The sequence below is a fragment of the Phallusia mammillata genome, chromosome 6, assembly GCF_965637545.1.
Source record: "Phallusia mammillata chromosome 6, kaPhaMamm4.hap1.1, whole genome shotgun sequence".
Taxonomy (NCBI): Eukaryota; Metazoa; Chordata; class Ascidiacea; order Phlebobranchia; family Ascidiidae; genus Phallusia; species Phallusia mammillata.
In genome coordinates, this window is record NC_137257.1 from 26,978,185 (window position 1) to 27,005,818 (window position 27,634).

General features: G+C 36.7%; 2 protein-coding genes across 2 annotated transcripts; one reads left to right on the top strand and one right to left on the bottom strand.

The window, feature by feature from the left end:
* On the top strand, window positions 1–25,803 carry LOC145232238 (TATA-binding protein-associated factor 172-like). The gene is made up of 42 exons (XM_080096794.1): window positions 1–84; window positions 211–299; window positions 593–719; window positions 1,673–1,787; window positions 1,948–2,079; window positions 2,377–2,482; window positions 2,602–2,656; window positions 2,772–2,878; window positions 3,058–3,181; window positions 3,552–3,806; window positions 3,947–4,025; window positions 5,514–5,611; window positions 5,861–6,004; window positions 6,276–6,400; window positions 8,204–8,327; window positions 8,463–8,567; window positions 8,884–9,030; window positions 9,359–9,486; window positions 9,646–9,829; window positions 10,078–10,239; window positions 10,432–10,522; window positions 11,015–11,208; window positions 11,577–11,754; window positions 11,820–11,977; window positions 12,499–12,729; window positions 12,933–13,067; window positions 13,413–13,479; window positions 14,368–14,516; window positions 14,959–15,111; window positions 15,702–15,839; window positions 16,650–16,786; window positions 17,475–17,552; window positions 17,991–18,120; window positions 18,479–18,620; window positions 21,161–21,291; window positions 21,639–21,761; window positions 22,622–22,799; window positions 23,293–23,476; window positions 24,013–24,142; window positions 24,628–24,828; window positions 25,146–25,329; window positions 25,591–25,803. Exons 2-41 carry the CDS (start codon window positions 268–270, stop codon window positions 25,302–25,304), a joined length of 5,436 nt encoding a protein of 1,811 aa, XP_079952920.1. The 5' UTR covers window positions 1–84; window positions 211–267; the 3' UTR covers window positions 25,305–25,329; window positions 25,591–25,803.
* LOC145232239 (uncharacterized) lies at window positions 18,729–20,172 on the bottom strand. The gene is made up of 3 exons (XM_080096795.1): window positions 19,954–20,172; window positions 19,522–19,632; window positions 18,729–19,193 (listed from the first exon to the last, which is right to left on the bottom strand). Exons 1-3 carry the CDS (start codon window positions 20,131–20,133, stop codon window positions 19,041–19,043), a joined length of 444 nt encoding a protein of 147 aa, XP_079952921.1. The 5' UTR covers window positions 20,134–20,172; the 3' UTR covers window positions 18,729–19,040.
* Window positions 25,804–27,634: the final 1,831 nt, after the last annotated feature.

Below are 27,634 nucleotides of genomic sequence, written 5' to 3' on the forward strand. Positions count from 1 at the left end.
ATATAAGCAAGATGGTACCAAGTATAAAAACATTCGGTGTTTGATCGCCGTTGCGTGCGGACTGCGTGGCAGTTCGCAAAATACGTAAGTCGTTTTGTTGTTGGTTATCGAGTAACATGTTGCTTACATTATTCCTGGAGACCTGATATAATCGTGTGTATATTTATTTGGTCAATTTTTTCGTGTGAATGTTGTTTGTTTTTGTTGCAGAAACGTTTTTGATGAGGCAAGTCGAACAAAAAGGTTGTTTGGATTCGTTCCAAAGTTATGACCAGCACATCGAAAACAGCTTCTGGAAGGTAAGTTTGAATCAGATGTAATGTAAGTATGTCTTGTGGAAAGTTAAATTGCTTTTAAACTGCAACTATGATGGCAGATGTGTAAATGATAAGTTAGTCTCTCCAAAGTCCAAAATGATTCTATTTCCAAGTACTTGCCTTATTCTAATGGTATCTGTTTTGTCGTTGTATTTAGTGTTAAGCCACACTTTTAAATTTTGTGTAAATCATGAGGTAGTCACAAAGTTTGTTGTTAAACTTGTTTTGCCATCCTCATATTTGATGCGATGCTGCACTTTAAAATATGTCTGTAGTCGTTTGGAGCGAGTATTTACTTTGCTGGAGAACGGAGCAAGTCCGATAACGAGGAAAGCTGCAGCAAAACAGCTTGGAGACGTTCAGAAGAAATACCCGCATGAACTAAACAACTTGTTGGCTAAGGTTAATCTTGTGTGACTTTTATTGTTGTAAAAAAGCATATTATCTCAGGATAAAAGACATTTTATGAACAAAACTAGTTGGACTTTGTTTAACGTTACCTGCTTATCCTAAAAATGCTATTTGGTTTGCCACATTTTCAATACTGTGTTGGATTGTTAAAAGACAACTATTGTAATGCTGACTTTGGCTCCATCTAAAAAAATTAAAGTGGGCATTAACACCCCTTTGGGGGCAGTTGCAACAATTAAGGGGGTGTTGGAGATTAATGGGGCTATTACAGGGCACTGAAACAAAGCCGGGCAGTTAAAACATAATATATGGGGTGTGGGAGCATTGATCTAAAACCTCTCAAACCTGCAGTATAAAGATACTTTGGCATTAGTTATAGTTTTAAGTAGTGATGTACCGAATCGGCTAAATTTCGATTCGGCCGAAACCGAATATTCGGCGGTTTTGCCGAATAAATTCGGCCGCATCAACCGAATCATTTATGACATCACGCGAAGTCGTACGCTACGCTTTTGACTGAAAAAAATGTTCATCTACCAGGCAACCAGTGCAAAATAGTTGTGTTTCGTCCTTATTTCAGTTCTGTGGGGTTTAAAACTGCCTTAAGCATGATTGGCAACCTACCAATGAATTACTAATTTTTTTACTACCGTGGGAAAAACGATAATGTGTTGAAAAAGATAAACATTGACGCAATTTTCGTTATGTTTGGGCTTGTGAAAGATTGCGTGGACCATAATAAGCAGAAAAGACACGTTTAACGATTTAAATTTGTGTTCGTAAAAGATTCGGTTTCGGCCGAATCGCAACAAATTATTCGGCCGAAACCGAATCTTTGCAAAAATGATCGATTCGGCCGAATAAATTCGGCAAACCGAATATTCGGTACATCTCTAGTTTTAAGTAAATTCTGTCACAAAAAATTGTTCGTTCATACTTCATAGTTACTGGTGTATCTTGGCAACAATGAATGGACGACCAGAATTGCAGCTGCAGAAGCAATTAAAGCTGTAATTGATGAAGTCCCAGAATGGGATCCTAAACCCGATGTTAAGAAAGGTAAGCATTGCTTAATTACAGTTATCTCTTTATTTTTCGTATTTTACAATTTATTGCCTAAACATTTCTTTGCTTAGATTTTGTGTAAGTGATCATTTTTGCTTCAAACCAAATATATATTAGTGTAACTTAATATGACGGTTTAATTTACAACTTGCAGAGGATGCCCAACCTCTGAGCTGTGATGACAAACTTCAGCTTTCACAATTTGATGTTGATCGAGTTCTCAGTGGTTCACAGTTGTTGCTTGGATCATCTGGCGATGAGTACAAACCTGTACAAGATAATGCAGGTACATACTTTGCAGTTTACCAACTTCTTCTGGAACAAAACCTCATTGATTTTTAACCGTTAATTTTGAGATCTATTGTACACCCTGTTTAAAATAAAGTCCATAATTCACAAAAAATGCAGTAAAAGTAAACATACTTCACCAGTAGAGGGAATCCTTTTCACATCAGTTTAGTTGTCATTCTTTCTATGGATCAAATTTGTTATTTGGCTGCTTTACTATAGATGGAGAATTGTTGTTTACTGCAAGTGCTCTACCAAACAATTTCAGCCTGGTCTAACTTTTGTTTTTGTTTAGACCTAAAAGATCATGTAAAGAAACAACGTCGAATGTTGGAAAAGCGGTTAGGCTTGACTTTGGCCAACGACACCTCACTGGGAGTTTCATCTGATGATTTGTTCAAGTGAGTTTAACTTTGCATAAATTGTCAACATAAAATATTTGTGGGTTGTGAATGTGATGTTTTATAATGTGCTTTATAGGACAAAGTTTTATAATGAAATTTTTTTATCCTTTCATAAGGGATGAAGATTTGGAAATGCACAAACAAGAAGAAACTAAAGATGAAACAAAGGAGGTAAATTAAAAATAAAATCTTGATCATCTGTGTTTAACGTAATGGTTTGTTCCCATGACTAGCTGTACACTGTTTAGTAATCGCATCTCAGTGTTTCTTGTTTGTTTGTTAACAGCCCTGTACATCTGTGATGTCACAAATAACTGAAGGAATGAGCAACCGTGAAAAAAATCTTGCCAAGCGGAAAGCGAGGTTGCTAATGAAACAACAGAAGAGAAAGCAGTAAGTGTTTGTCATTTCTGTATTGTTGGCCATTTTTCTCACCTTTTTGAAAGGAAATATTCTTCTCCAAAAGTCTAAAACTCTGCACAGGATAGTTTTTGCTTTGACTTGGCATTATGATGTTGTTTTGGGGTCAATAGTTCAGTGTTTTATTCAAGGGTGTTTTATACTTTTCACAGAGATGCTGAAAGTGGTGATTCGAGATCAACGAAGAAATGCAAATCGGGTAAAAATGATTCATCAGTTGATTTGTCGGAACTTTCACTGGAGAATATTCCAAAACATTCTGCTGACCCTAATGAGGTAAAAAGATCTTTTTAAAGTTTAAATTGTTGCCATAAAGAGGTGTTATGTGATGAGGGCCTACAATATTAAACTGAGCCTTTCATGGAAATAATAACCAGCTCGTTTTACTGCTATTACAAATTACAATGTTATGACTTGCGTTTAACATGGTGTGTTCGGTTTTGTGTATTATACAAAATATTCAGTAAGCTACGGACAGTGAACACTGTAAGGTCTCATCAGTGCAGCTGGTGACAAGAGAATGGACAAAAAGGCTCAGGTAGAGAGCCATTAGATGTCTACACTAGCAAATGTTGGTGTTGAACTATAACTTATTTATATCTGTTAGTGGCTTCTTGTCTTTATGTGAAATAATTTACTTTATCAGTTAACAAGTTGGCCGTTTGAGTGGATTTGTGATGAACTGACGAACATGTTATTCTCTCACACGTGGGAAATGAGGCACGGAGCTTGTTTAGCTTTGCGCAAAATAATTAAGAAACATGGGATTGGTTGTGGAAAGAGACAGGACATGACCTCAAGTGAACTCCAAATCTGTCATCAGTCATGGTTGAGTGACCTTGCTGTAAGGTTACTTTGTGTCATCACGCTTGATCGCTTCGCAGATTATATATCAGATCAGGTTAGTAAAATGGCTGGAAGTAAAAAAAAAGATTTATTGTCACTAAAATGTGTTTATGAATTGTATGGAATCAATACTGCTGCTTTTCAAGATGTCTTTCATGTTTTTGTTACATCCATTATTAAACCCTAAATTTTCAGGTGACTGCACCTGTGAGAGAATCTTGTGCCCAGACACTTAGCATTGTGGCAAGTTTACATGAAGAAAAGCATGTTTTTGGTAAGATATTGATTCTATATGCCTGTGTACCATGGTGTGTTCACTTTTGTCTTGATTGTCATTCGCCAAGGAGTTACAAATTTGTGACTCTGGACTCCCATTGTCCACTTGGTAGTGCACCACTGCTAATCTGGGACTGGTCACTTTGTCCTCGATGTACTAATTATGGGTCCCCTTCCCTGAAGGGGACACATATTGTTTTTGTCCGTATTTTTTTTTTCTTTTTTTCTTTTTTCTTTTTTCTGTCTAACGCTGGTTTGTAACGCTCGTTTGGTCAAGAAAGCGTGCTTCAAATTTATTCAAATTTGGACAGATGTTAGTTATTAATCCAAGTTTGGTCCCCGTGAAATTTGACCCCGAATGACCCAGCGGTTCACCCACAGACCCCCAAAACGTAAAATTTGTAAACGCTCGTTTGGTCAAGAAAGCGTGCTCCAAATTTATTCAAATTTGGACAGATGTTAGTTATAATTCCGAGTTTAGTCTCCGTGAAATTTGACCCCGAATGACCCAGCGGTTCACCCACAGACCCCCCAAAACTTAAAATTTTTAAACACTCGTTTGTAACGCTGTTTTGGTGAAGAAAGAGTGCTTCAAATTGATTCAAATTTGGACATATGTTAGTTATTAATCTGAAGTTGATTTTCCAGAAGTTTGACCCTGAATGACCCAGCGGTACACCCACAGGCCCCCGAAACGTAAATGTGTCTGACGCTCGTTTGGTCAAGAAAGACACTGTAGGCAGAAGTCCCAAGAGAGTACGTTTACGAATAATAGGGCAGAGCGGGAGGGCTCAGCTTGACGTCGGACAGACGTTTTACGAGACGTCGTTTCGGTGATTAGAAATCAGCTGTTTTGCACAGCAATGCTGGTCGTTTTATTAAGTTATCACTCGCATTTTCAGTTTTGGCAAAGGTTTCACACATATGACGTGATTTAAACCTAATAAGGGTGCTTCTGTTTCGTATATGTCAAACAAAACTTTGTTAATCAAACTAAATAAAAAAATTAACTTGACTTTTTGCAAGATAAATGTTTTTTAAATGCTCGTTGACAGGTTGGCTGCTGCATGACCATACAACAATAATAGTGCAAAAAAATACAAACTAATTTTTTTATTGTTGGGTTAATGCTTTCTAAAAATTTGTTCTTAAGAATTTGAAAATAACCGCAACATTTGTTTACCGTAAATCCGCACAAACACGCGTGTGGGGACCCATTAGTTTTTGTTTACAAAAACAATTATATGTGTAGATGAAATGATGTGTATTGTAAATTGGTAAATATCGTATAGAATATATAAAATGGAAGTATATCAGAAAGCCACCATTCTAGTTTTTTTTTGGTGCAACAAGTTACACAACCTTTTGTGACATCTTCCGTTATTTGTTTTGCTCCTGTCAATATTTTTCACAGATTCAAAATCCCCAGGTTACATCGAACCATATGAGTATTTGCCATTCATAAATTTATTTTAATTATTTCCAGACACGGTAAAAATCCTGCTCAGTTTGTTCCAACAAAAGGAGTGGGAAGTTCGGCAAAGTTCAATGTTGTCACTCCAATATATTGTCGCCGTCAGGCAGGTGGGAATTTGTAAAAGTTTTCATATAAATAATTTCCGCAATGTTTTTATGTATTTATCAACATTATAACTTTATTTTAACGTAAGTGTGATGTTAAAATGTGTAAACTTTTATAGCTGATTTTTGTTTTGTAGTTTTTTATTTGAGTAAAAAAAATATTACATTGTGTCATTTTCCTATTTTTCTGTTTTAAAAGTCTTGTTAAGGTACAGAAGAAAAGTTCACTAAATATTTAATTTTGATTTTCAGGATCTTCAGAGGAAACTTCTTTCAGTTTGTTTCCCGACAATTTTACGAGGTTTGCAAGATTCTGACGAAGACGTTCGAAGTGTTTCTGCAAAAGCTTTACTCCCCACAACCAAAATCCTTGTGCAGGAAGAAAATGAAACAAATGTAAGAAATTGATTGTTTTTGTTCTACAATGTGTTGTTCCACATTTTAACTTTCAAAAACTTGTTGTGGTGTGACAAGTATATACCAGTTATCCACTTTGAGTTGGATATCCTTAATCTTGCAAAAGTTTTTGTCAATAAAATGTGACATATTATTTTCCCAACATACTGTGTTAATAATTTGTTTGCTAAAAATATTTCAGCCTTTGCTCTTGTTGATTAAAACTTTACTGTAATTATTTCAGCAACTAACAATGACGTTTGTGTTTCAGTTACAAACATTGCTCGTCATTTTATGGGACTCATTGAAATCTTACGATGAGTTAACGGCTTCAGCACAATCTGTTATGTTACTGCTATCCCAAATCATAACTACACTGCCTCCAAACAAAATATGGTTAGTCTGTTACTCTAGCTCTTGAGCTTCATTATGGGTCCCCTTCCCTGAAGGGGACGCATCTTGATTTCACTCAGTTTTTTTTTTTCTTTTTTTTCTCCGGTGAAGTTTGTCCATGCACTTTTGGCATCAAATCTTTGATGAATTTGGATGAAACTTTCACAGATGGTAGATATATTTATGCAGATGTGCCATTTGCTTTGTTTGACTTGATAACCCCAGTATTTACCCCGCTAGACCCCAAAGTGTAAAACGTTTTTGTATGTTGGTGCGCACCACAAACGAAAGATTTCTGTAGTGTAATAGTATAATAAAGGCACCAGTACATAACATACTTGTGTTTGTGCATTGCTGGGTCGACGTTTTTGCACGTGCCAGTCAGAGGGAGCCTTATGACGTCAGAAGTGTTGACGAATGTTGTTAATAACACCTCTAGAATTTTAAACATTGTTCAATTTGGATAAAATTTTACATGACTGTTAATTAGGTCATCGTGGTTTCATATTTTATACTTTTGTGTGTTAAACCCCATCAGTTACCCCACTGACCCCCTAAAATGGGTGAGTTTTCTAAACAGTGTCAGAATTTAGTGAAATTTGAAATACTTGCAGAATTTGTCATTTATAGGTGTCAGTTGTTTTATTTAACCCTGTAACCCCAATATTTACCCCACTAGCCCCCTAAAAAGGGTAAATTTTTTAAACATTGTCCGAATTTGATGAAATTTGGATAGCTTATAGAGTGTGCTATTTATAGTTGCTGTTTGCTATGTTCAACCCTGTTGCCCCAACATTTACCCCACTAGCCCCCCAAAATGGGTCCATTATGTCAACAATGCCAGAATTGAATGAAATTTACATAGCTTGTAGAGTGTGCCATTTATAGGTGTAGAATGTTGTGTTTCACCCTGTTGCCCCAATATTTACCCCACTAGCCTCCCAAAATGGTTCAATTTTTTAAACAATGTCTGAATTGAATGAAATTTGGACAGTTTGTAGAGTGTACCATTTGTAGGTGTTGGTTGTTCCATTAAACTCTGTAGTACCTACCATTTACTCCACTAGACTCCTAAAGTCATATACAATTCATCATTAATAGGAGCTGATTGTTGTGTTTTAGCCTATTTTCTCACTATTTAACACTTTTTTTCTCAGATAGACCATGAAATAGAAAAACCTTCAAAAATGTATAAATGGACTGAATTAGAATAGTCTGTACTCCTTATAACCTATTTATTTATGCACAGTGCCGAACACTGTGTTTTACCTTACAACACCCAACTTTCTCATGGTTATCTCTTGAAATGTATTATTTACAACTTTGCAGCATGTGTGGGGGACCCATGAGTTTTTGCTTGCAGAAACAACCAAGGTTATAAAAGACGATGGATGATATGGGACCCAATATAAAATAAGTGTAAAATATTTTTATATGAAATAAAAATATGTGTTATAGTGTATATGCAAGGGCAATATGTGCTAAGCCACCCTTCTAGTTTTTAATATCTTTTGAACTGTTTTTGACACTGATTATGTTTTAATTGTTCAAGTCTAAGGTATTGATTTTGACCATGCTTGTGTTTATCTTTTGGTGTTTTTACTGCCACTAGTGAAGGCCTACACCCATGGCCCCCCAAAACAACTTGTTTTTATATTGAGAGCCATTGGCCCTGGTTGAGAAACAACCTTTTAGGGATTTGTTAAATGTGTTTTAAACTTATTGCTTTATGTTAATAACAGTTTCTTCATGTTTCTCTTTGTGCGAATAAACTGTTTCAAAATACTTTTAATATCCATTTCGCAGTGCTACCGACCACCCTGGGAATCTTACCCGACGTTTGTCTCCTTTTTTCCATCACACATCAGCAGATGTGAGAAAAGCATCACTTAATACTTTGCAAGCAATGGTGAAGTCTAACTCTTCACAGGTTTGTTACTAAACTGTTTTCACATTTTTGTTAATGTTCCAGATCTGATCAAGTTATTTAGTTTCTTGTTTGTATCTACAACATGACATATTCATGTTTGGTCAGTTATCTGATTTATGGTGTTCCACTTTTCAGGAATCCATACCTTGGTTGACCCCAATTTGCGTTGAAGTTTTGTCAAATTTGTTCCAATCTTGTTTACTTGAAGCAAAAGCTGTGATCCGACAACTTGCTAAGGAGGTACGCTGCCATGTTTGTCAGTGATGCACTGAATTGTGTTTTATCATAATGAAACTGATGATTTGTGCCCAATAGTATCTCTGAATCATAAAATCTGCCATGTTTGTTAGTGTTTTTCTGAATTGTGTGATGTATCACAGATCTGTGCACATTATAAGGCCATCGTTTTTTGAAATAAAATACATTTTAAGGGTTCTGGCAATCCACTTAATATTACCTGTAGAAATATTCTGTTTGCTGACTTGTTGTTAAAATTTACCCAAATTTTATTTATAATAAACACTTTCCTTGGTAAATATTTCCACAAATGTTCCAGATATTTTTGCTGGTTTTGAGGAAATGTGAGTTTGCAGCTCGATTGAATTTGTTTCAAATCTTTCCATTATGGAGTGTGTTGTCATGCCAACCAATGGGAGTTCCATTCGAATCTCTGATGCTCACTCAGAATGAGGCGCCATCCGGTGTAAGTTAGCACAACAAATTATATAGTAGGAATGACCCGAGCCAAGTCAAAACTCTTTTTTTATGGTGCTTGGCCGAGCCGTTGTACAAACTGACTCGAGCATTAAATTTATATTCATTTCTTTGATTATTTTCTGTGCCTGAAAAGTCAAAATAAGTTTGTGTGCAACTAGTTCCAATGTATAAAAATTAACCTTGTCAGTGTTTGTAGTAAGTTAAATGTTTGGCCCGCATTGAAAAACGTGATGCAAACCAGTGTTAGTGATTTGAATCACTTTGAAGTGATTATGAATAGTGTGACCCATTTGATTTGGAAAGTTTTTTTTCAGCAACCAACAGAAACATCAGCAAACGATCAACAGAAGTTTATCGGAGGTTTACCATCAGCAATGGTGCCCTCCAGTGGTGGTATGACATATGCTGAGCACGTCATGGAAACAAGAGAAACTGTGACAAGGTTAGAGTAAAGTAACAACTGATTTTGGTGGCCGATAGACATGAATTTTGGAAACAATCATGAATAATAAACATGTTGTATCCGAAGGGAGTTTTAAATATCCTTATGTTTTTGGTTAAGTGATGTAAAATGTTACCTAAAACAAAATCGTACTTTTAGAATGACCGGAGCCTTGTGTTGCCATGGAGTTGCAGACAAGCCACCGGGTGTCACTGCAGAGCAGATTTCTACTCTCGTCAAACATCAACTAGGCAATTTTATGACATCACAATCTGCATTGCAACGAATAATTGCTGCCATGACGATCACTGGTTGGTGGGAGGAAACGGTGGTAGAAAATAAAGTGGGTTGCGATTCAAAACACCTGAATTTTGTTTTGTATGACTTGTGTTTTACTTCAAAAATGTTTCCACAAAACTAAGCTTAACGGCAAACTTCATCACAAGTTTTTGCTCTGATTTTTGTGGGTGCTTTGACTTTGGTTTCTATTTATCGTTGTTGTTTAATTCATTTTTTTCATGTTTTTTCTCCACTTTGTCATGTGGTTTTACCACTACGATTTTGAGTTAAAAATGTCACTATATTTTTCAGAACTTTCCTGTAAGCTTGTCTGCTGATCTTCATCAAATGTTGACGACAGCTCATGTTGAAAATCTTTATTTCAGCGAAATCACTGTGAAATTTATTCAAGTTCAAACTGACATGAAAGCTTTACTTTGTGCTTTGTCCCAACGTGGAATTCAAAATATTGAGGTGTGTGAACAAATATTTCAAATGTACAAACACACCGTGAAAACTGATTGGTGGTAATGGTTAATTTTTTCTTATTGTATTTTGTAAATTGTTTTGCAGCATGAATGTCTCGGAAGTGTAATTATTGGTTACTGTAGTTTCCAAGTGTTTTATAGATATTTTGTCATTGACCAAATCAAACTTTGTTTTCAGAACTTTCCTCAAAAGTCAAGTTACTCATTTGAGGAAGTTTATCATTTTTGTTCAACTTTATTTCCGTCGTTAATCACAAATGCAGAGCAAGGTATGATTTCTATCTCACCCAACTCCATAATTGGTGCCATTAGAAAGTTGATTATTAGTAATGGGCCAAAACAGCAAATGTTCTGTTTGGTCGAGCACAGAGCATCTGACGTTAAATCTGGATGCTCGGCCACGGATGCTCGGTGCATTATGACGTCATGAACATTCCTTATTCCACACTAGTTTTGTCCTTCGTCACCAGCGATCCTTTCGAACACTATTTTCAAATGTTGGCAGGTCATGAATGTGAAATTTTAATACTTTGGTCAGTTTGTGCAACTTCTCAGCCAAGCATCAAAAACAGCAATGCTCGGTACCGATTACTCGGGTTCTGCCTTGGCTTGGCCCATCCCTATTGATCGCATTTCCTGTTGTTTCTTTTGTAAAGGTTTAACACTAATTGTTTTCATGTAGTTTGCAAAGTTCATTCAATGTAAATCATAAAATTTGTTATTTGTCAAAACCCCCAATAAATCAAACAATTTTGTTTTAGAACTTTCCAACCAACGTAACTTGTTGTGCAAGTTAGCTGAAGATTCGATGAAAACTCAAGCAATGTTGGATTGTCGAGTGAAATGTTACGTCTCACAAGCGATTGTGTTTGCTGCCACTTCAGCAGGTTGTGAAACATGGAAGTTACCAGAAAAACTTAATCCTGTTATCAGACCACTTATGGAGTCTGTAAAGGTAAAATATTTATACTGAGGTCAAATATAGCTTGGACATAAAACAGGATTATAGTCCCAGGTTTAATGTTAGAAATAAACATAAATAAAAAAAGCATTAAGCCAATACATGATAAGCTGCAGCCAGTGCCCAATGTTTCGATGTATAACTTTTATATTTCAACAAACAAACTGGAGTGCCATTACATGGCTGCAATAGCCCATATGTCCGATCTCGTGTCACTATCATGTGTCACTATCAGCACTGATGAAACCTTATAGGTTGAAACAGTATGCACTGTCTGCAGCTTAACATAAATATTAATGCCTAATTTTATTTCTTCCATGTGTATGAATGAACATTTTTATGTAAATATGTTTTTGTTACAGACTGAGGAAAACCGCACAACGAGATTATCAGTTTCGTCGTCACTCGCACAATTACTCGGTCTATGTGCTTCACGTCAACCTTGTCCGAACACAAAACTTGTTCGAAATCTCTGCGTCTCGCTCACTTCTGCAACCACTAGATGTCCTACTCTTGAATCGATAAAGTCTGAATTTTCTTGTAAGTTTTTTTTAGTTTTAATTTTCGGGTTAAAAATGAAATACAACTCTACAACTATTGTGCAGATGAAATATTAAAATCATGTGACTTGTCATGTGACCATCTTGCTTGTAACGCAATAATCACGTTGCTACGGCAACAAGAATCGTCATCAGCCGAAATCAACAGCAAGAAAAGAAAGCGGGTCGCCATGGAAACAGTGGACAAGGAATCACAGAATAAAGTGAGAGAATTGTTTTGTCATTTTCTGTTTTCTGTTTTGTAAATTAATTCCCACTATTCAAACTTTGACTGGCATTATAGTATGGTTGATATATAAACAGTTTTGTAAGAGACAAATGTAGTACATACAAGCCCAATACTGTATGCTAACTGTTGCATTGCTGAAAAAGGACACTATGTATCACAAAAATCAGTAAATGCTTAATGAGGAAAATAACGGCCCAAATAGACATAAAAAGCGACATGCTTTATTATTCAAACGTTTCGGTAAATGCTCACGCCATCATAAGTGATATCAATAAATGCTGTGTGGTATAAGTTATTACATCTAATAATTACATGGAAAAAGCCAAAAAAAGATTTGTTCACCTTCCTAGATAATCCATTTTTTGTTTTTGTTTAATCCGCATGTTTGTACTAAACTTGTCTCTTACAAAACTGTTCATATATCGTCTGAATGATAGAATGTCAGTCAAACAAGGTTTGGATAGTTGTAGATATTCGATTTTGTTTTCTTTGCAGATCGACAACACAATTGCGAGCAACGGTGCAGAATGTTGTCTTCAAACCATCTGCAAACTCCACAAATCCAAGTTATTTCACGTTGTTCCATATTTATGGACAAAAATATCAAGTTTACAAGTTTCAGAGTCGAACGGTCCAAGCACTGATGATGTCACGGGGATTCCTCAAACTTTGGTCACTCTGAAAGTTATTGTTTCTGTGGTGGAAAGTGACGAAGTGAAAAATCAGGTCAGTTTACATCAGTGAGCCTGTCTAGTTTGGTTTTCTTTTGACGGTTACTTACAATGTGACATGATATTTGTGGTAGATATGATGCTGCTCTTGTATGTATGTGTTTCTAATTAGTAATTTGGTTCACACTTTTGCTGTGCTGTAATTATTTCAAAAGTAATACCTAATATTTTTTTAGACCTGATTTTTTTATCTCTTAGATTTTGTCGTTGCTTCCATATGTTTTCTCTCATGTTTGGAACCCTCTCTCTCACATAAGATACGTCGCTTCTCGGTGTTTGGCCGAACTTGCAAAATGTTTCCCAGATAAAGTTATGCCACAATTTGTTGACCAGGTTTGTTAATTGTTTCTCTTGATTGCTAGTTTGTTGGTCAAAAACCTAGCGTTTTTTCTTTGCCTGAAAACAAAGAATAACCTTTTGGCAAACAGTCAGAAGATGCATTTGTCATTAAAGTGTTAAATCTGAAAATAAAATGTTCTTGTCAAAACAACAGACAAATGATTTAACTTAACATTTTGTTATATAAGTTCAATGACAAAAATAACATCCAAAATAGAGCTGAATGTATTTTACTTTATAATTCAAACATTTCAGCAAATGCTCCCACTGAATCTGTAACATTTACGCTGTTTTTAATTGTGGAGAGACTTGTGAACGACTGTTTGATTTTTTTTTCAGATTACCCCCCAGTTGGATAACAGTGGACCGACTGTGAAGCGAAGAGGTGCTCTTGAAGCTGTTGCCAGTAAGTTCGCTTTATAACATAATAAACTGTTTCGATGAAACAACAGAAAAGTGCTGCATGTTGTGCAATACTGTTTCAAGTGAATTTTTAATGTTTAGGCAAAGTGTTGGTTGATTTGAAGCAAATGCTTGTGCAGTGTCATATTTGTCCCAATTGTAAACTTTTAATTCTGGTATGAGTTATGATTTAATGTATATGAGTCAGAATATTTTACCTTTCCAACTCTTGGTTAATGCTTACAACATCCACTGTCGTACTTGGCTGTACGAGGACATATCGTTTGTGGTTTGTCTTTTGAAAAACTTTTTACTGAAGCCTGTGTAGCTTAGTTGGTAAATCACCAGATAGTAGGGATGGGCCAAAACTGCAGATGTTCTGTTTGGTTGAGCACCGAGCATCTCACAGTAACAGTTGTTTTTGTTCTTGGATCTCCTTTTGCCCACTAGTTTCATATGTTAGCAGGGAATGAATATGCAAATTTAATGCTCGTGTCATGTCAGTTTGTGTAACTGCTTGGCTGAGCACAGAGCATCAAAAACAGCGATGCTCGGTACCGAGTACTCCGGTTCTGGCTCGGCTCGGCCCATCCCTGTTAAACCGCAAATTCTAAAATGTGTATACCAAATGGAAGCGATTAACTTCCGCTGTTTGGCTGAGAATATTTACCCCTTAACTTCTGCTAAATGCACCCTCATACTGACTAGTTACATATCTACCATGCATAAGCATCTGAATTTTGGGAGACTTTCCATTACCCTATATGGCTTAGTGGGAAGAGCACCAACCCTCTTTTGGGCATCAAATCCACTGCAATCAAAACTTTAGCTGTATTTTATATCACACAGAACCTGTTGTGGACTTTACATGCTGTGATTTGTTGCTTGACAGGTCTGATTGAGTCGATGGGAATAGGAGTTGTACCTTATGCTGTGCTGCTCATTGTACCACTGCTAGGTAGGATGAGTGATCACGACAAGCAGATCAGATTGCTTTCTACACACTGTTTCGCACAGCTCATCCAGTTTATGCCAGTAGAGGTGGGTTCATGTTTTGTTACGTAACTCAAACAAAAGTTTTTGTACCAATACCTGATGACAGGCATTTACTCTTTAGTGCGTAGTTGGTCTGGGATTTGCATAGCACAAATTTTCACATTTAGTTGGTTCTTGCATCAAAAGCTGGCAAATTAGCCACATATGATTGGTTATCAAGCTTTAAATAAAGTGTTCTTTACGTCTAATCATAAACACAGAAAAAAGTGACATGCCTCATGGTTCAAATTTTTTGGCAAATGCTTATGCCATCATCAGTGATATGAAGGTACATTCGTTCATAAACTTATGAACAGATCCTTGTATTGTCTTCCGAAGTGTTCTTTGTTTTTACATAAATTTTCTCCACTTTGGGGCACTTATTTTTTGTTGTTAACACTATGATTGATTTGGTTGTGGAAAAATAACATCTTCACAATTTTTTCAGACAAGCATTCCCGACCCACCAAACATGCCTTCATCATTGCTGGAGAGAAAAGCTACAGAACGAAGATTTCTCGAACAATTATTCGACAACCGTGCGCTCGATTCTTACCAAATTCCCATCACTATAAACGCAAAGCTCAGAACTTACCAGGAGGTAAATGTTACAAAAAAACACTTATGAAACATATTTTATTTAAGCAATTTCAATGACCTTTAACATGAAAGAAATATATTAAACTAGTTGTAACAGTCAAATTTGTCACATACAGATTAAGGTTCTTTGTGTAAGAAACGGTTAAGTTTTAGGGATGGGCAAAAACTGCAAATGTTCTGTTTGGTCAAGCACTGAGCATCTCATGTTAATGCTCGGTGCTTGGCTGAGCACGTTCGGTGCATTGTGGCGTCGCAAACGTTACCAATTTTGTGCTAGTTTTAGCTTTACAGGGTCCCTTACATCACCAAAGGTGTATTAAGCTGTACAAGCCTCAGGAGCGTGCATTTTCCACCATGTAAAGCATTATTTTTGTTCTTGGACACCCATTCATGTGTTAGCAGGGCATGAACATGCAAATTTAACGCTCGGGTCAGTTTGTGCAACTGCTCGGCCGAGCACCGAGCATTGAAAATAGCGATGCTCGGTACCGAGTACTCAGGTTCTGGCTCGGCTCGGCCCATCCCTATTAAGTATACAACTTTCAAAAACAAGTTTGTTGGGTTCTGTTGTTAGTAATTGTTTGTTTTCAGGACGGAGTGAAATGGTTAGCATTCTTGAATCGATACAAACTACACGGGATATTATGCGACGATATGGGTCTGGGAAAAACTTTGCAAACTATTTGTATTGTGGCATCCGACCATTTCTACAAAATGCAGAAATTAAAGGTTTGTTGGTCTGTTAAATTGATAAACAGCCGTTGTAAAAGATGATAGTAAGTCAGGCCCATTGAAGTCCTCATAATAAAACAGCTGGTCACCAAGCTTTCCTTTATGGCAAGGCTTTTGTGAAAGATCTCGGTGATTTATTCCAAATTACCACGATTTGTTAAAAAACCTAACTACATCCAGTAATGGTCAAACATTCAGACACTGTCGTTTTTTAAAGGCATGTTGGGTTATCAAAAAATCGAATCACAGTTATTAGGGATGTGCCAAAATCGCAAATGTTCTGTTTGGTCGAGCACCGAACATCTCACGTTAATGCTCGGTACTCGGCCGAGCACACTCGGTGCATTGTGACGTCACGAACATTCCCAATTCCATGCTAATTTTGTAGATTTCCGAGGTCCCTTACGTCACAAGCGGTGTATTAAGTTGTACATGCCCCATAAGTACACATTTTCCACAATCCAACGCATTTGAAGCAACATTCGTTTTTGTTCATAGACACCCTTTCGAACACTAGTGTCGTATTTTGGCAGGGCATGAATATGCAAATTTAATGCTCGGGTCAGTTTGTGCAACTGCTCGGCCGAGCACCGAGCATCAACAGCGATGCTCGGTACCGAGTACTCGGGTTCTGGCTCGGCTCGGCCCATCCCTAACAGTTATGCAAGGGACAAATAAGCTAAAAAAATGTGAAAAAATTTTTTGGTCTAGAAAAATTGGTGCAAAGTCATTCGGTTTGTTCCAAGACAATTTATGTTGATAGTTGTGATGAAAATGTTTATTTCAATATACTGATGTTTTTCGTAGCAATCATCCTGTCGTCACCTCGTTTCGTTGGTCGTTTGTCCTCCGACGTTAACTGGCCACTGGGTGGAGGAAGTAAGCAAGTTTTGTGATCATCTTGTTCCGTTGCATTACGCAGGAAACCCACAAGAGAGAGCGAGGTGAGATTGTGTGGCGACAAATTTGAAGCATTACGGTGGTTCTCAACTCGTTCCGGGCCATGGACCACCGACCCAGTAAAAATAATATTGTGAACCATTTCATTTTTGAGCAAGATTGAAGTACGCATACAAAACAACCATTTTGATTTGATACTTCTATAAAACCGATTTTCAAGAAGTGTGCCAAAATTATTAACAATCACTATTTTGACCCTCTTTCAATATATAATATCACCAAATTCGGTGGGTTTTCTGTGGACCACCCATAAACACCACTAGTTGAGAACCACTGTTCTATTGGATATTAAATGAAATTGGAATAACTTTTTATGATAGTAAACCAAAGCTTTCAGTGCACCTAAATCAATCTGTGTTTTCCGTGTTGCAATGTATTGTAAATAAATAATATCGATTTCGCCGATATAATGGCATCCTCAGTTCGTATTCAAATAGATGAGGATGCCATTATATCGGCGAAATCGATATTATTTAAATACATTGCAACACGGAAAACACAGATTGATTCAGGTGCACTGAAAGCTTCTGTTTACTAAGTTATGATTATCCGTAACTTGCATCATCTGTATTGACCGCATGTTGGTTCAGGACGACATCTGTAAAAGCACAGTTCATACGATAGATATGGCTTCTTCATAATCTTTGTTTTCATACAAATTGTAATTTTCAGATTACAAGACAAAGTAAAATCCCACAACCTGGTTATTGCTTCGTACGAGGTGGTCAGAAATGATGTCACATTTTTCAGGTAATGTTAAATCAATCATGCACGTTTGTAAGAGTTTTGACATAGTAGCATGGATTTGTGCATAGTGTCTCGGAACTGAATAACAATTTGTTTTTGGAACACTATACACGGACTTAAAAAGTAATTTAATCATAAACGCTTCGACAATCTCTGTTGTCATCAGACACCTGCACTGATGATGACAACAGAGATTGTCGAAACGTCTGCATGATGTATTCTATATATATACACCGGTACCTGGGCAGTAATGTTTATGATTAAATTTGTTTTTGCCTCTGCAAACCTACGTTGTGTAACTTGAAATTAAATTCACAGGCCAAGCTTTGGCTGAATGCTCCCAATCTCTACAATTGAATTAATTTGTTTCAAAAGGGCAGAAATGTTTGTGGGAAGTAATTTGTAACTAGCGTGATTAATTAACTGATTGTTGCATTTTAGTAAACTGGAATGGAACTATTGTGTCCTTGATGAAGGTCATGCAATCAGAAACGGCAAAAGCAAAATATCGCAATGTGTCAAAACTCTTGTTTCAAATCATCGTCTGATTCTGACCGGAACCCCAATCCAGGTAAGAAAGAAAAATTTAATTTTCATGTTTACTACTTGTATTTTTGCCCCCATTCAGCCACAATAAATAAAGGGAATCATAGAACACATATACGTTAGTTGACACATCAACACATTCAGAGTAAACACCAAGTCAACTATACACCATTGGCAACAGAACAGACTTAAATGCAAGGTTAAGCAAGTTGCCACATGGATCAAAATTATTTAAAGTTAACAATTTAGTCTGGCCAACTACGGACATTGATTGATGGCTTCAGCCAAAAAAAAACATTATTAAAGACGTCGCACATAAACTTGTTGTTTTGTTGCTATTGTTGCACTGATAAAAATTTTCAGTGTAAACTTTTTTTTTGCAGAACAGCGTCTTGGAACTTTGGTCGTTGTTTGATTTTCTTGTTCCTGGATTCCTCGGATCCGAGCAGGAATTCAACGCTCGATTCACGAAACCGATTCTTGCCAGTCGAGATGCGAAGAATTCATCAAAAGAACAAGAAGAGGGTAAGGAAGTTGGGAATTCTATCGTAAAAGTTAATTTTCCCAACATCAGCAAAAAGAATTATAATTCAAGCACTCATGCATACACCAAAGTATGTGAAGTGGAGGGTTTGTATTGATAAATAGTCACAAGATATTTACCTTCTAGATTCCATTACATATTTACTGTCTAGAAAGTTTATTTGGTTCAAAAGATATAGTTTTCAATGTTTTTGGGCACACACAAGGCCACTGTGAATCTGATTTTAATAGCAACAGAGAAAGTATTCATATGCCTCTTTTCCTGTACCCACCAACCAAGCAGTTTAAATTATTTATTTAGTATTCCTGAAAGAGCAAAAAAACGGCAGCAATATTTAAGTTGTAAAACACACATAATACACAACAATAACAATTGCACAATCATAATAAGTCATTATGATGTCATGTGTCGCTCTCTGTTTGTGTGTTTTGAGGCAAATCAACTGATAATCGACCATTTTGTATGCTGAGTTCATCATAATCAACCATGTTTAAAGCACTTTCATCATCGGTGTATATGACATGTGCAGTTTCAGCAGTACGAGTTCGTTGGACCTGCGCAAACAAATATTAACTCCACATTATTTTTAATACAACCACATTGTGATGGTTTATGACACAAATGTCTTCCAGCAGTTTTAATATGCTTTCAAATTTCCATGTGAGACAATTTTATCAGGATAATGGCTCACTGAGAAAAACTTAATTAACCATCTAAGTTGTGTAATTTATGGCAAAAAATAAAAATAATATTTGACGTCTTTTTACACAACACTTTACAGATTTAAAAATTAACTTCTTTCCAAAACTATGTAGAATTTTAACAAATCAAATATTGTTATGTTGTTTATAAACATCTAATTATTATTTTTTGAACTCTGACCTTTTGCCAAGCACATGCTCCGAAAAACACAACGAGCGCTGAAACGATAATTCCACCGATTACAATTGCTAGAATCTCTACAACTCCCAGTGATGAAACCAGTTCATGATTCTGTTGGAAAATATATTTTGTGATATGTGATGGTTGACCTTAAACACTTTTACGATATTTACTGTTTGCACATGTGGCTGTTTGAGCCAATATATCTTGCATATTTTTCACACACTTTTATAGGCAGTATTTAAATCTTTTAACACATCTTTTTTCTGCATTAAATCAAACACACTATTCTGTTGAAGTATTTAAGTCAAAAACGATTTTTACATAAAATTTAACTCTGCTCAAAATGCCAGAACCAAAACACCAACTAACTTAGACAGCAACTAAAAAATACACATTACATTTTCCCTAATATGCCAAACACCAACTAACATCTCCATTTCCATCCCCGTCGTCTCCACATCCCTCCAACTCTAAACTTCTTTGGTTTCTTTCAACTTCAACCCACAAACTGTCAGTTTGTTGTGGATTAAAATTATTTGTTCCAAATCCCAAAACGAGCGACAACATTTGTAGAGTTGTGACGATGTGAAAAATAATTTGTGCAGCCATCGCACAAGTACACAAATTGTTACATAAACTACCTAAAGTCTATCAAAATAGATAATGGTTGTTTTTCATTCCGAAAATCAAAACTAAAACACAAAAAACAACGTTTCAAATAAGTCACACCCAGTGGTGGGATTCAAATATTTTGTCAGCCGCTTCTATCACAAAAGTCATATTTTTCAGCCGGTTCTTTTACAAAAAGTCCATTGACAGTAACCAGTAATGCTAACCGGTTCGCTGATCGCATAAAATTTCCTAAGAAGGTTCAATAGAAGCGGTGCGAACCGGCTGAATCCCACCACTGGCCATAACTATCTGTCAATAGTCTCTTCCATACCTGTTGTATTTCTCACTAAAATAAACCAAAACCAAACCAAATGTTTGGGTAGCAGTTAGCTTTGAAAATTTGTCAAACACATTAATGATCTTGCAATCGAACTCACTGTATCTACACAACTTCCATAATAAGCTCTAGTTTGTGTACTTAACTTGGGTCAATGTTTTAATAATTAACTTCCATTCATGTGACATTCTGTACTGTTTACTTTGTTATGTCACTGCAGAAAAAGTTTTTTTGTAAACACCTGAGCAGGAGCTCCTATGCATACAGAGTGTTCGTTGCAATAATTCCATCGTAAAATACCACAATGCTGTTGCTACTACATTACTGTTGTCATTTAAATTATCAGTTTTAATTTTGTTTTTCGATAAGGTTGATCTGTCACTAAGATACAACCTGGTATAAACTCCCATCATTTTCAGTTGGTATCGTCATGTATTCCAACCTTTCAGCCACAAAAAATGGGTAGTTAGGATGTTTAGTATAAAACAATGCATTATTGAACAACTTTAGCATCGATGCCAAGTAAGCTTATTTCACATACTTTATACCCATCCACGATTTGGTGTTAGTAATAGAATACATGTGCCCTCCAATCCCAGTGTGAAAACTGCATGGGCTACTAAGAAGGGTATATTTTTGTCAATCTTGTTTTGACTTCAGTAGCGCTTAATTTGTCATATTGTTCAGGTGTGATCGCAATGGAGGCATTACATCGACAAGTTTTGCCTTTCATGCTTCGAAGAATGAAGGAAGATGTTTTAAAAGATTTACCACCAAAAATAATTCAGGATTATTATTGTGATCTCAGTCCACTGCAGGTAAACACGACAGCTGAATGTTTGGTTAAGTAATTTACCACAACAGTTTAAGACATTGTTCTGCAAATAGGACATCTCTTCTTAGTTTTAAATTAGCTAATTACTTTTCCACACTGTAGCATACATTTTTAGCTTTTTTGGTTAGAAAGTGTTAACATTCCCATAGTTTTAACTTGTTTATTCTCTTGAAAAATCTGTAATAATATTATTTACCCAAAAAACTTTGTGTTGGAATTAATTAATGTCAAGCTTAAAGTTAGCACTAATTTCCATTGTTAAAAACATTTTGCAGTTGTTACTTTTTGTCTGGATTTCATAGTTGATTTTTTTGCTGGTAATATTTCCAGCTCCAACTTTACGAAGATTTTGCAAAGTCCCAAGCCAGAAAAGATGCTGAAACTTCAATCAGTAAAGTTGATGATGAAATTGATCAGAGATCTGTTACTAAGGATGCATCACATGTGTTCCAGGTAAAATAGTTTTTGTCGTTTGATAAACCTGTCTTCGAGTAGGCACTTTTGAATATTACCAAAAGTTGAAGGTATAACTCTCAACAAAATGGCTTTTTAACACCTGGTTATTAGGGATGGGCCGAGCCGAGCCGAGCCGAGCCGAGCCGAGCCGAGCCGAGCCGAGCCGAGCCGAGCCGAGCCGAGCCGAGCCGAGCCGAGCCGAGCCGAGCCGAGCCGAGCCGAGCCGAGCCGAGCCGAGCCGAGCCGAGTACTCGGTACCGAGCATCGCTGTTTTTAATGCTCGGTGCTCGGCCGAGCAGTTGCACAAACTGACCCGAGCGTTAAATTTGTTATAAAGGGTGTCTATGAACAAAAACAAATGATTTTTCAAATGTATTAAATAGTGGAAAAAACGCGTACTTAAAGGGCATGTACAGCTTAATAAAACATCGCCGGTGACGTAAGAGATCTTGTAGAGCTAAAACGTAGAAAGGGGATTTTTGTGACGTCATAATGCACCGAGCGTCATAATGCACACAATGCATTAAAGTGAGATGCTCGGTGCTCGACCAAACAGAACATTTGCGGTTTTGGCACATCCCTACTGGTTATCATTGTTTTAGCGTTATTTCTTTTGTTTGCAACCTTTTATCAATGTGACGTAGTTAACTGAACCTTTTCTCCTTACGTTTTGTGTATATAAACGCGCTTTTTCCGCTTGTACATTATATTGTCACTGATGATGACAATTGTTTTTGTCGAAACGTCTGTTTAATAAAATGAATACGTTTTATTCTACATCGCTGGCAGTGTGTTTTTATGAAAAAATAGCTTTGTTCTGTGTAAAATAAAAACAGTTGTTGTTTTTGTGTTTTTAGGCACTGCAGTATCTTCAGAAAGTCTGCAACCATCCGTGTTTTGTACTTTCGCCGAGTCATCCTCATTACAAGAGATTCATGACTCAGCTGAAATCATCAGGCAGTTCTTTGCACGACATCAAACATGCAACGAAACTTCCATCTTTAAAACAACTCCTACTTGATTGTGGGATTGGAGGTTGATATATTTTATTCCTTTTTTTTCAAGCCTATGCCATGCCATATGGTGGTAAATGCTTGGTGACCAACTGATTCGGTACAACGCCTTTAATGGGCCTGGCGTATTGTGATTTATATATGAATGTGCTGTGATCGCTGATCTGCATAGACGCTTCAGGGCTGATCCCAGTTATGAATTTACGTTCCTCTTAAATGACTGGATTGAATGCTTGGTGACCGGCTGATTCAGTATAATTCCTTTACTGGGCCCGGGGTACTGTGATTTAGATATGAGTGTGCCGTGATCGATGATCCCAGCTAGCTATCGATGTCTTAACTTATTTTATTATTTATGTTGGACAAGTTTTTTTGTGTATTTTAGCAATAAGTTTTAATAATTTTGTCAATTTTAGCTCTGGTTAAATTCGTGTATTGTCCAAGACACTGTTAATGTTTTGACCTGTCAGTTCAGTTGTGATTATTATTTCTATAATTTTCAATCTTGTTCACAGTTCCACCGAGCAATGATGGTGAAGTATCAGTTGTCGGTCAACACCGAGCTTTGATATTCTGCCAGCATCGCAACATGCTCGATATTATTCAGAACGACCTTTTCAAAACTCTCATGCCAACTGTGACTTTCATGAGATTAGATGGGGGAATCCCCGCTAATCAGAGGTTCTCGATCGTGTCAAAGTAAGATTTGAAGATTTTTCTTTTCTGTGTTTAATCGACATGTAAATAAATATATTTGTCTTCGTTTGTGTTGGATTTTGTCAACATGTGATTTTTTGTTGTACAAAGCTGTTTAAGTTTTTATCCTCTTTCAGATATCTTTCTTTGGGTAATTTTCTCATTCAGTTGTTTAGAATGTGTTTTTGTGTTGTGTTGTGAAACTTGAAACAGTTCAATACATATCAAGCCTTTAATTTTTTTCGGCTGTTTAATTTCTTTTCAGCTTACAGATATTTTTCTTTGGTTAATTTTCTCATTCAGCTGTTTAGAATGTGTTTTTGTGTTGTGTTGTGAAACTTGAAACAGTTCAATACATATCAAGCCTTTAATTTTTTTCGGCTGTTTAATTTCTTTTCAGCTTACAGATATCTTTTCTTTGGATTATTTCTCATTTAGAAGTTTCAAATGTTGTTTGTGTTTAGGTGTGAAGCTTAAACATGTTCAATATATATTCACTCCTTAGTTTTACGAAAAGAACTTCATATTTTTTCATCCAGATTCAACAATGACCCTTCCATTGACGTGTTGCTACTGACAACAAAAGTTGGGGGTCTTGGGTTAAATCTGACCGGGGCCGACACAGTTGTGTTTGTGGAGCACGACTGGAATCCAATGGTTGATTTGCAGGTGAACAAATATGGAGAATTTTTGTGGCACTATTTCTATTGTATAAAGCATTGGCAAATAATCCATTTATTTTGTAATATATTGTCGTATGATATTCAGAGAACTGTATCCAGGATGGTACATTGTCGTTTGGGTACCAAAGTGAACTCAATTTTAGTGTTTGTGAGCCTAACCACCAATAAGGTGTCGGGTCCCTTTGTATGGTATTTTGTAATAGTAATATTTAATCAACCTTGTTAAGTCTGTGTCAAGTGTTCAAAAGCAGAAAAATTTAAAAAAAATAAGATAAATGTGAATGACAGTGTAGCTGCAGTGCGTTTTGGCATCATCCACCAACTCTGCCTTTTACTTTTTTGCGCTCCATAACGTTTCAACGTTGCGCAGCTATTTCCGACTTGGTGATTGTTTTTAGTGCAATTGTGTCGCTATGTGTATTTTCACCAAGCGAAATAAACTGAACTCAATTTTAACAATTTTTTTCACAGGCGATGGACAGAGCACATCGGATCGGACAAAAGAAAGTTGTGAATGTTTACAGGTTGATCACTAGAGGCACTATGGAGGAGAAGATATTGGGTTTACAGAAATTTAAGTTGAATATTGCCAATACTGTTGTAAGCGAGGATAACAGAGGCTTACAAAGTATGGGAACTGGACAAGTTCTTGATCTGTTTAATGTTGACAAGGTACAAAACATGTATTTATTTATTGATCTGTTAATTAACCATTATTTTAAATTTTATTATTTAACATAATTAAATTAAACTTGAAATGTTTATTTTAAGTTTGTTTCTTAAATCCAGTTCTGCTCACTTGATTTTATGTGTTTTATTGTTTTCAAATATGTGTGGTTACATTTTGCTGTGATATTTTAATAAGTGTTCATATTTTATTGTTGGACTTTTTTGTTAAAATATAATTGTGTTTTTAATTTAGGCATATTTTAAAACTTGCAATGAATGAAATTTTTTTTCTCTTTAATAAATTAAAAATACTTTTCCAGGATTCCAAAATAAAACCGAAAGCAGTTTCTGACGGAGGCAAATCATCGAGCAAAGGTCTTCGAGCGATGATCGATAGTTTGGGAGATTTATGGGATCAGAATCAGTATGACGAGGAATACAATCTCGATAACTTCATTCAATCACTAAATGACAAATAAATATCCAGTGGAGTATATTATTCAGGTGATTGTTATGTTGCTGGTAATCAGTGGTGGGATTCAAATTTTTTGTCAGCTGGTTCTATCACAAAAGTCATATTTTTCAGCCGGTTCTGTTACAAAAAGTCCATTGACAGTAACCATTAATGCTAACCGGTTCGCTGATCTCATAAAATTTCGTGAGACGGTTTTATAGAAGCGGTGCGAACCGGCTAAATCCCACCACTGCTGGTAATCCATTGTTGGGTAATAATTCATCATAAAGTTGTAACTTTGTTTTCCGCAGGTTTTTGTGTTTTTCAACTTTTTGGATTTGTTGATGAAATTATTGGAACGTACATCTCATCCGTTATTACCCACTGTCCAGTTTATTGTTGTTGTTGTTGACGTCACAAAGAGATTTGTTTTGTTATTTTACCTTATGTTGCTGCTCATTTGTTGTCGGGGAAATGTCGTCACAAATGTGACGTCAGTAAATAAAATCTGGGTAATCCCCCAAGCTCCGGTTTGTGACGTCACACAGAAAGATTTTTTGTGGTTGTGACGTTACAAAACAAAAAGCGTAGAACCCGGGCGCTATTGAAGATTTTTCCAACAGCGATGCGAGGAAATTATTTTCCATTTTACGACTTCCAGACTTGATAGTGGTTGGCATTGCATGTTGTTTTGTCTTTAATCGGCAATTTCGCGTGCCATGGAAATGGAATGCGAACCGGTCGAATTATTCCTGAAGTTTTGATAATGATATTTGCCACACAAACTTGCAACGAAGATCGGCACGACTTCTCCACTAGATGGCGGTAGGCACATAGTAAGAGTTGAAGTCCTGCTTTTATAAGCAGATAATCGTGTGTGTGTTTAGTTTACAAAGTAACAACATCCATAAACCGTTGCGGTGTGCAGTATATGCTAGAATCGACAAGCTAGGCCAGGGGCGGGAAACCTACGGCCCGCGACGGGGTTTTCAGCGGCCCGCGGACAGTTTCCGGTCTTACATGATAATGCGGCCCGCGGCCACAATCACCCACTACTTGCTTACTATGTCAAATTATAGTTGTAACGGACAGTAACGCTCCCCAATAATAAAAAACCTTCCCGTCGTTGCTACCATTGCACCATACGTCCATTGTTACGACATAACTGCCAACCATGAGTGTGGCCTGCTTTCACGGTTTCATTTGTTTCCACACGTGTAGCCTAGCTAGTGTTTCAGCAGTATCTAAGTCTGTGGTGTATGCATTAAATTTGCTGTGGTGAATAATTTTATGTTATATCAGTTAGATTGTTTGGACTGTATTGTAATTGTGACGTTCTTAATTGTATTTGGTTTAGGTCAGGGGTCGCCAACCTTTACCACTCAAAGAGCCATTCGAGCCAGTTTCACATAGTAAATAAAACCTTAGGAGCCACAAAGTCGTTATGAAATGAAATGCAACTTCATAAGCGTTTTTTAATTGCATATTATTGGGCACATTGGTAAACCAGCCTTATCAGCAGTGAAAGCAAATTAATCTCCCCATGTAGCGTTAAATGTTCCGTTTTCTTCAGACGCTAATTTGTATTTATTTGTTTATCACGTTTGTGTCATAAAAATTTCAAACAGGTATTGTTGCGCGGGCACACACACTGCAAACTAAAACAGTATTTAACAACTTGCGCGCCGCCAGCTTGCTTCTTTTCAGAAGCGCGGTGTGTCCGGCAAAATCGTCACAGATTTTAAAATCAAATGTTTCAAACATTCGGTAATTCCAAAACCTGAGCCGATATGGAGGAACCAAAGAGCCGCCGGTTGGCGACCCCTGGTTTAGGTGGTCAAGAATCCGTTTTAAATCACTGGATAAATACGCGATTAATGTATCGATTCAGGAATCCGGCCCGCCAAGTACTTCATTTTCCCATATCAGGCCCGCCGACTGGAGAAGTTGCCCGCCCCTGAGCTAGGCCTTCGTTGAAATTTTGATTCAAATAACTTTACGTGGTGCAAAGTCACAAATCATATGATATAATTCACGATTTTACGATGTGATTTGTTGCAATCTTATGATTGTGGATTGCGTGGTACTTAGTTTTAAGCCCGGAAATTTTTTAGTGGCTAATCATGTTGTGGCGAATTGTGGTCTAGACGTGATTCGAGAAAGTCGTGGTTGTTTTACCACAAGCTTGCAAGTCGTCACGTTGCAAAGCCGAAGTTTGTCTGTACAAAAGCAACTGGGACCACACAAAAGCAACTGGCGTAATTAGTTGCTGATCACCTATTGGGCAAACAATTATCTTGTTTATCCCGTTTGCACACGGGCTGCTGTTTTCAGTTTGTGGATTATTATGCATAT

Bases quoted from the DNA above. Each gene is read 5' to 3' on its own strand.
- LOC145232239 (XM_080096795.1), bottom strand. From the start codon at position 20,133: ATGGCTGCACAAATTATTTTTCACATCGTCACAACTCTACAAATGTTG. The intron at 19,633-19,953 runs GTTAGTTGGTGT...ATTTTCCAACAG, and splicing joins ACGGGGATGGAAATGGAGAT to AATCATGAACTGGTTTCATC. The intron at 19,194-19,521 runs GTCAGAGTTCAA...TTGTTTGCGCAG, and splicing joins GAGCATGTGCTTGGCAAAAG to GTCCAACGAACTCGTACTGC.
- LOC145232238 (XM_080096794.1), top strand. From the start codon at position 268: ATGACCAGCACATCGAAAACAGCTTCTGGAAG. The intron at 9,830-10,077 runs GTGGGTTGCGAT...TATATTTTTCAG, and splicing joins AAACGGTGGTAGAAAATAAA to AACTTTCCTGTAAGCTTGTC. The intron at 10,240-10,431 runs GTGTGTGAACAA...CTTTGTTTTCAG, and splicing joins GTGGAATTCAAAATATTGAG to AACTTTCCTCAAAAGTCAAG.